Below are 9779 nucleotides of genomic sequence, written 5' to 3' on the forward strand. Positions count from 1 at the left end.
TGTAACATTGTAACATGCGAGAATACAGCCTCTTTGTCAATACGCCAGATGTCGCTCTCTTTAACAAAAAGCAACGAACTTTCTCGATGTAAATCAAGAGTGAGTCAGTTGATGTGTAGTTTCTAAGTGAAACTGGTTGTTTTTAGGTAAAACCTGAAACCTGTGTGGTTCGAACCTAAGTGGTTAGAGTCTATGTGACTCATGTTATTATTGAGGAATAAATATTATTGTTATTGTTATTGATCATATGGTTGATTGAATTAGTTGATGATAACCAACATCATCGCATTATGGTGTAGTTTGAAGTAACTCGGCATAGATACCTGACATATATATATATAAACAAATTTACAAAAGACCTTTACAAAATTGTCTTTAATTACATTTTATAGAAAGGACTAAATTAAATCTATAAATTGAAGAAAAATATATACAGTACGGAACCCGTTATCCGGAATTCAGAAAACCGGAAAACCAAAAAACCGGAACGAAATTCGATATTTTCCCGCCATTTCAAAAAAAAAATTTTCTCATAAAATTTTAGGATTTTTCTTTCTTTTTTGAAAGATGTTTACCTTACAATCATTTTGGAAATAATCATTAGTGTACTACTTCAACGTTTTTTCTTCTTTTTAAGATTATTACCAAATATTTTTTTTTAGTTGGGTTTAACAACAAAAAAAAACTTCTTTTTGTAGCGATTCAGAAAACCGGAAAAATCAGTTATCCGGAATAGCGATGGTCCCGATCGTTCCCTACTGTATATAAATAAACAGTTTTTTTAATAACAAATAAATAAAACATTTGGTTACAGTAAAACCTATGGTACATAGTTTACAAAACCATAACTCTTAACTTCTCCAAAAATATAATTATTAATTTAAGGTTAGTCAAAATATATATTATAAAAGCTTTAAATCAGCTTACTTCTTTTAATGGTTGATATCTGGAGCTTTCAGGATTTTGGAGAACTTTGAGCTAGAAGTTCAAAAAAATAAATAAAAAATAATAATTAATTAAAAGTATTGAAACTGGCGAAAATAACAAAACATTTAAAACATGAAATGGAACTGTATAAATCTTAAAACACTCAAAATAGATAATTTAACTTCTTGTCTTGATTTGTGATTTTTGTGAATTCTAGTTTGAAAGAAATCATACAAACCTAAACTTTAAGAGGCTTTTTTTGAATTTGTACTTTTGCCAACCACTATCACTTATTACCAAAACTTCCATTCTTAATTGTTTGGGGGAAAAGGGGCAAATATTGTTCTATGCTCAGTAAAAATCTAACATCACTTGCATAAAATGTCTCATTTTCAATGTTGTTAATAGGTTTTTTTTTTGAAATAGAGAAATTATTTTTAAATTTGGATTTAACAAAAACTATACCAAATAAAAAATTTATGTTTCATAAAATTATTGCACTAATGCTAAATGGAAGTATCTTTGTGCACCTAACTTAAAATTCTTTGACTGTTTTACAATATAAATTACATATCTGTTTTTTAGAAATTACTGTCTAAACTTTGCCATATTAGATTAGCAAGTCCTGAATAATCTGACATATAATTTGCCCTAACTTGACCATTAGCTTATAATCTTAAAACTTATAATATACAATGTAATTACTATACATTGGTTCTCATAGGATGTAATACAAAAACAAGAGAAATAATGGTCCACAAACTCCTCAGTTAGTATAATTAACTAAAAATATTTAATTTTAACTGGGTTTTTTTCATGAATTAAGTCTTACCTGTTGTCTCATGACTCTAGCAGGATTAGTAAGAGTTTCATATAAGGCCTCCACTTCTTTTTTTTCTTCTTTTTTATCTTCTACCACCACCTCTTTACTTGTATCTTCTTTTTTATCTTTTGAAACTTCTTTTGTACTTGTACTTTCTTTAACGTCTTTTGAAGTAGATTCTTCTTTTTTATTATCCTCATCCTGTAAAAATAATTTGCATCATCAACATTACCTACATTTAAGAAACAAACTACTTACTAAAACCTTCAAACACATTTAACTTAACACCTGGCCACTAGTATTTCTCAAAAATTACTAGATGGATTATTTAAATATTTTTATCTCCCTGAGACTGTTTTGGACTTATTAGACTTATATGCACTTTTTAGTTCTTAAGAAAGATTTGTCAACAATATAACTTTCCTTTCATACAGGTGTAACTTGCAAAACTCTGATGTAATATGATATCCAGTCAGCTTAATTTCATCATTTTGATGTTACAGTAATGTTCAGTACAAGCCGCCAGCTGATAGGGCTTATAATGATGCTACAAACAATTTTTTTTTAAATACTCTTAAAATGAATTTTTAAAAAAAAATAATAATCCAGAAACTGCAAGAAAATATAAAAAGTTATTTTAAAATAATGGTTACAAAATGTACTTTTGTAACTGATTCATTCTGCGGTATTACAGGTTTCCCACTCTTTAGACAAAGCAAAAATTAAGGACCTTTTTTGAAAAAATTAAGGAATTTTTCGAAAAATTAAAAATAGTACAATTGTTTATCATCGAATATACCACCAGCGACAGTACCAATTATTTACCTTTCTTAAAAATAATCAATAAATAAAAAACAATAATAAATAAAAATTTATTATAATGTACTGATAAAACAGTACTAATTATTAAGGTTTCGCCAAAGTAGGACCGGGCAATTTTTGTAAACTCAGGTTCATTGAAATTGAACAGTAAAATTAAGTGCAGAAATTAAGATTTGCAAATTTTTTCATACATTAAAAAAAAGGGTAATAAATAAAAAAATTTTGGGAAAACGTTGAAAAAATTATTAAAACAAGTTCTTGTATTTCGCTTCCAGGCATGCATCACATATTCAGTTGCGAGCCAATCATGCTAAATATTCAATTATGCCAAAAATTTTGTCAATGTATTGTCTCATTCTAGGTGATAAAAGAATGACTTTTTTTAAAAATATTTTTGTAAGACTGAAAAAATCGTTCCTATCAAGTATAGCAATACTGAAAAATTAAAGACTTTTAAAAATCTTTTGCCAAAATTAAGTACTTCCAAAGGCCCTTTTACTTTCAAAAATAAAAATTAAGTAGTTTTTAAGGACTTTGGGAAGCCTGTAATAGACTTTAGAAGTACAATAAGCAACAAAACTCTTTTTTTTTTTTTTTTAAATAGAGAAAAAAAAATTGTTTTAAGAATTTACGGGACATAAAATGCATTATAATTGAATTTCTTTTATTTGTATTTTTGTAACGAAAGTAAAAATTTATTTGACTGTTACATGTTTTGTTCATATAAAAAAATATAAAAAAAACACTATGAAATGTCCCAGCTAGGCATAATTTTGAATAAATAAGGTTTTACAAGTAATCTGCAAATGAATCATAATATGATTGTTTTGGTGTACATAATACTGTTATAAACACGTTTGACTGTATATAAATATGCAAAACACACCTGAATAAATTTAGGATTAAGAATTTAGTAGCTGCTTAATCAGTCATGAATGGTAAAATAAGTACTATAAAGAATTACCAAAATAAAAATTTGAAAGTGAAACTTTAAGAAAAAAATCTATCACATTCTATATTTGCACAAATGAATATAGAATGTGATACTTACGAATATAGAACGTGATACTTTAATTTGTGGTATACAAATTTAAGTTTTATGTATTAGAGAAGTCTTTAATAATTTCCTCTATTTCTCGCTCCCATGAAATTTCCAGGCTGGAGTGTTCAGTAGTAACGTGCCAATGAGAATTAAACTAACTAATTTATTTTGCCCGGAAAACACTTTATTTCTTATTTTACACACCAGATGGCAGTACCAGGATATTTTTAAGGTAATTATAGATAGTTTATTTTAAACTAGATGTCAGCACTAATCAAATACGTAAATTGGACAAAATAGGCACTTTTATGACCGTTTTCTTGAAAATTAACCAATTGTTAAGTGGTTAAACTTCTTTAACAGCAAATAATTTACTAACAAAATCCAAATTTTTATATCGATAAAGAAGTCTTAATTGGTGAAATATTTATAAGCTGTTTGACATTTTTTTCTTAAATATTAAAATTGTAGATCATATTTACTTACAACATCCATTTTTTCTTCTCTTTCTTTTTTCTCAACTTCCTTCTTTCGAGCTTTGGCTGTAATAGACAATACAGCTGTAGTAACTTTTTCTCTCTCCTTTTCTTTCTTTTCCTCCAAGGGTGGGGGGTAGGCATACATGGAAGGTTTCGCGTTCGATCGAAATTCCATTTTAGGCATCTAAATAATGAAGGTTTATTTAATCGAATAGAAATTTAATTAATTAACATACATAAAGAATGCAAAACTGTTTAATACCTACTTTTAGATCTAAATTAAGACCAATAATTGCAGTAGGCGTAAATGCCAGTGATAAGAAATGTGAGAGGGAAAACCAGTACCAAAACTGTGCAAAAACTAACATTCCAACAACAGCAGCCATATTTGTGTGTCCTGTCCTTGACTGCAAGGAAATGGTGACATTTCGACCCCCTTTAAAAGAATATAAGGAAATGCTTTAGAAATTAATTTGAAAAGAAGCAGGACGGTTATATTTTAATACCAGTATGATGCAGATTTTATAATGAAATGATTTATTCACAAACATAGCTAACCTGCATCAATAATTCCTTGAGCTAATATAGCACCAAATTTAGCCATGACATCATCATGCTTGTCACTAATAACTTTGCTGTACAGTTGCCGGAAGTCTTTTATCTGAAATAATTACAGTTTGAGTGACAATTAAAATACAATAGAGAGAGAGAGAGAGAGAGAGAGAGTGAAACGTATGATTTAAAGGTCCCCCTTCCTTCGAAAAAAGTTGATATTTCAATATTGAACAATTGAGACTTTTTTTTTATACTTAATATAGCAAAACTGTTCTTAATTATTTTAAATTTCATTTTATATTAAAGAAAGTTATTTAAAATAAACAGCAGTACTAAGAATAGGATATTGTCTTTTTAAACATTCATTTTTGTTTCTTGCTTGAGTCTATATAATGAAGAAATTAAATTTTTTTTTACTACAAAATCAAATATTATTCTTTAATTATTATTAAAAAAAACATCGATTCAACTATGTAAAATTCTAATTTTTACTTACTGTTAAATTTGAATTAAAATATTTTATATAAAAAAATAAACTTTTTAATATTTTTTGTAAAAATTATAAATTTTAGTTATACTTTTTTTAAAACACATTTAAAAAAAAAAAATTGTTTTGACTAGGCAATTTTTGATCTGTCTGAAACTAAAAAACCAATTAATTTGTGTAAAGACACACACAAAAAAATGCATTAGGAACGGAATAGATAAAATTATCCAAAAATACTTATTTTAAAAAAACTAGGATGAGCTGTAGAAGTTTTGTGAACAACATATACTGCACATAGATAATTTGATTTAAAGATACTAAATAACACTGAAAATAATACCTTTGGACATGTTTGTTCAGTTTGTTGAATTAAAATCAGAGCTGAGGATATTAGAGCACCTTGTCTGACATAATTAACTGGATCATTTGTCATAGGTTCTAACAGCGATATAGCTTCCTGTTAAAATAAAAGAAATTATATAATGATATATTTTTTAAAAAAAATACTCTCAAATAAAAACAAAGAGAAATTTAATATTGAAAAGGATAATTTTCAAATATTTGGTACCCGTGCTTCATTTTCAATGAAGCATATAACAGTCCATAATTGCAATATAATAATTTATATTATAGCGAAGAAATTTTAAAGTAACAAAACAAGAGCATTTTCAACAATCAAATTCATTACCTTATTTCCGGTTCCAGCACATGAGATTCCTAGAGCTAAGGCAGCACCATATCGGACATGTGGATTGTAACTCTCTGAAAGCAAAGACACTACGCTCGGACACTGTTCAGGAGTTCTACAGAAAATATCAAGAAACAGTTTAGTTTTTATACAAACATAAATAAAGCAGGGGTGATTGTGACACAAAGTGAAAAATCATGAAAATTTTATGTTCAAAAAATGGATATCAAAATATCAATTTATATACCATACATGTTTCATATTTAACACAATTTTTTGAAATGAATTTTTTTATTAAATTACCAAGATGAATATCACACCTTTATACTAATTATTTTAAGAAAAATCTTAGTTCTTACAAGAATCACAATGTTGGATTTTTAAAATCATGTGAATATAAATCGCGATATTGGATCTTAAATTCAAGTGAATACAAATCAAAATGTATGATTTTTAAACCATGTGAATACAAATAGCAACATGTGACTTAAATTAGGTAAATACGAAAATCGATGTTTGATATTCAAATCATGTGAATAGGAATTGCGATACAAGCTGATTTCGGCGCAGTTTCAAATATTCAAAACGGCGAAAATCTGCCAAGCCAAAAGAGTCCATTGGCAGATTTCTGCCCATTTCCAGAGGAATCACATGTATTGTAAGCGTCCCGTTAGAAGAAATCAGTGAAACTTCAAAATCGAATATTAGATTGAGGAATTCCAAGTAGGATAATAAGTTTTTGATGAGGGAATGTCCGACAACCAACAATTTTGAGAGAGACGGAATTCCGCGAAAGTCCCAGAAAAATTATATGCCCAGATCTTAATTTATAGCCCTGAAGGATAATACGAAAAACCCGTAATTTCGGGATACCCTCGGAATACAATCACCCCTGATAAAGGTTATTGGTTTCTTACAATATAAACTAATTGTAAATTATAAATTAAAATATTCTATTTTAATTAGTATTTCTTGAAAACAAAATCAATGAATGTTACCTAAGCAACATTTAAAAAAGTATTCTAAAATTATTTATTTATATTATTATTATTCTTTTTCAAATTTTTATAATTTTCTGATGTTGCAAAAAATATTAAGACGAGCTCTTAGAAGGCCACACATAATTTTTCTCCTACAAATTTTACATATAAGTAATCTAATTTTTTTTGAATTACCTAAATAAAATAAATCCTAGTGCTTCAACTGCAGCTCTTCTCACATCATCATTGACATCACTTACCTAAAGCAGAAAAAAATAAAGTGAATTTTAAAATAAATCTGGGCAGTGTTAAAATTTTATCTCATCCAATAAGCATTAATTTTAATTCAATTATAATGCAAAATCACAACACAAATTTATGTTTTTCCCAGCATGTTTTATGAAATAATAACAAACCTATGCAAACTATTGCATAAAACACAAAATGTTACCCCCTAAGGGAATTTTCAATAATCAATAACAAAAAATAAAATAACATTCAGGATAATATTCAGGTTGAAAAAAAAATTATATCAAAAACTAAGTTTTGAAATACCTTATAACTTTAAAATTCTTAATAAAAAACAAAAATTCTGAAATCTTTTTTGAAAAGAATTTAAAACTACAAACTATAATTAGGACTCATTTCAATATTTAATTTGCATTAATTAATTAAAATTTTTAATTAAGCAATAAAAGTTGAGTGAAAAATCTGTTTTTGTAAGCATATTATTATTATTTTTTTTTTTTTAAGATTTAATTTTTTAAATCCAAAATTTGTCTAGAATTTATTAACAATGAAGTTATTATACATACAGCAACATGAAGAAGTCTGCGAATGGCTTTATTATTTCCTGTGCCACAATATGCCATTGCCACAGTGTGCATTCCAGATCTTCTAAGGAGAGGATCTTTATCCCTACACAAACTTTCAATTAAAGTGTCAGCTTCTTCCAATCGACCGTACATTGTCAAAGAAATACCCAATGCTAGACCTCTGAGGATCTTTTCATGTTGTGTTTCTTGAGCATACTGTTTAATAAAATAAATAAAAAATACAATAAATAATAACAAAATGAAATTTTCAAATCACTCATACATAAAAAATTAAAAAGATCAAATGCTTGAACAGAAAGATTTTAAAAAATTCCAGCAAATCTAAAGAATAATTTAAACTGTATGTAATTTTCTGCTGTTCATAAGATTTTATATTTTGTAAGGTTTACTTTTAATTTATCTATGTAAGCTACAAAAATTACAAAGTTATTTTTAAGTTTAATGGTATTAAAAAATTATTTTTCAATTCAATAAAAAATATAGAAAATTTTATTTTTAATTTTACTGTTCAAAACATTTGGAAACACTGGAACATTTAGGAAATAAATTTTTATGGAGAATGCATACTTGCCAATTTAAGCAAATATTGGATCAGATTTCGAAAAGTGATAATATAATAATATGCATGGTTACCTATTAAAATTTTTTCTAACAATTAAACTACTTTGCCAATCCATAAAAACATAATCCTCTTACTATTATACCTTATATACATATATTTGAATTATTGAGTTAGCATAGCTAAAGGACTGTTTAACATTACACTAACAGAGTAAAAAATTGGTGCATTAAAAAAAGTGGTAGTTAAAAGAGAGGTGGTCTCTCGAATAAGTTTCACTGTATAACTGTAACAACGACTACAAAAAAAATTCCAAACTTATTTTGGTGCTTAAAAAAATTTCAACGACTGTACAAAGAAGGCATGTTCAAAGCTTCAAATTCAAGTCACATTACTGGAAATAGGAATATCCATTGGAATATTATCTACATAGTAACATAATAAAAAATATAGTATAAGAAAATCAATTATATATTTTATCATAGTGAAAAATAAACAAAAATACTTACAGCAACCATATCTTCAATAGCTGTAGCAGACTTTGAACCAAGCATAACTAGACCCATAGCAACACCTGCTGCCTCGCCTGTAACTGCATCGTCTTGATATAAATTGAACTTTAATTGTTCATAAACATCTATAAAAAAATAAGTTATATTTAAAGATGAAAAGTAGCAGAGTATAAATAGATGCCATACCCATTAAATATATTATTTCATTATAATAAATGACATACTCAACTCAAATTTAGGCACTGATCATGCTTATTAATACAAACATTTATCTGATTCACGAAAAACTTTTTTTATATATATTAAACTTAACTCGGGTAATCACAAATAAACTAGATATAAGCTAGAAATCAAGATAAATAATTCAACATTTGTGTTAATTATTTCAATGAATTTTTAATAATAAAATATGGAACCAAATGAAAATGCAAAACAAAGAAAAAACCTTCCAGCCAGGAAAAAAAAAGATATTACAGTAGAAAGGTTTTGCTAATTACAAAAAATACTAATAATGGTCAAGACAGTATTAATATTATGAAATAATGAATTATTTATGTTGATAATTAAAATTACTTATAAAGATATCAATTTCGCTTTTAACTTCAAGAATGGTTTAAATTAGACAAGCCTTTTTTTTCCGACCTCTGATGTCAGAAAACTGCTTTCGGACACCTGTTTTCAATTCTTGTTTGTGTAAATAGGATATCATGAAGAAAACTCTTTTATTGACTATAAGTATGCAATATCACCATTTCTAAATTGAGGTTTAAATTAAAAGCAAGACCATACAAATCACTAATGTTTTTATTCAAATATAGGCAAATGTGTCAAAATATGCAAATCAGAAAAGTATAGTTTTAGTAGTAAAACTTATATGAATTCAATTAATAACCAGCATTAGTTCTTAAATTACAAAACACATTTTTTAAAATAAGCCTAAAATTTTTTTTTACATAATATTTTACATTTTGAAAACAATTCATAACACTTGATTCTAATACATATGATTGAAACATGACTTAAAAATTTATAATAGAATTAACAATATAAAAAATTACCTTGTTTTTTT

General features: G+C 26.6%; 1 protein-coding gene across 1 annotated transcript in view; it reads right to left on the bottom strand.

Annotated features, from left to right (window-relative positions):
* Window positions 1–9779, bottom strand: part of LOC107450860 (Regulatory particle non-ATPase 2) — a gene marked incomplete in the record, with an annotated part of 24263 nt that overhangs the window by 3707 nt on the left and 10777 nt on the right. The window contains 10 exon segments of the mRNA XM_043041760.2: window positions 928–978; window positions 1760–1951; window positions 4101–4277; window positions 4360–4529; window positions 4652–4754; window positions 5476–5592; window positions 5824–5938; window positions 6999–7063; window positions 7619–7834; window positions 8708–8835. Of these exon segments, the coding sequence (XP_042897694.1) occupies window positions 928–978; window positions 1760–1951; window positions 4101–4277; window positions 4360–4529; window positions 4652–4754; window positions 5476–5592; window positions 5824–5938; window positions 6999–7063; window positions 7619–7834; window positions 8708–8835 (1334 nt within the window).

This window comes from Parasteatoda tepidariorum, chromosome 3, assembly GCF_043381705.1.
Source record: "Parasteatoda tepidariorum isolate YZ-2023 chromosome 3, CAS_Ptep_4.0, whole genome shotgun sequence".
Taxonomy (NCBI): Eukaryota; Metazoa; Arthropoda; class Arachnida; order Araneae; family Theridiidae; genus Parasteatoda; species Parasteatoda tepidariorum.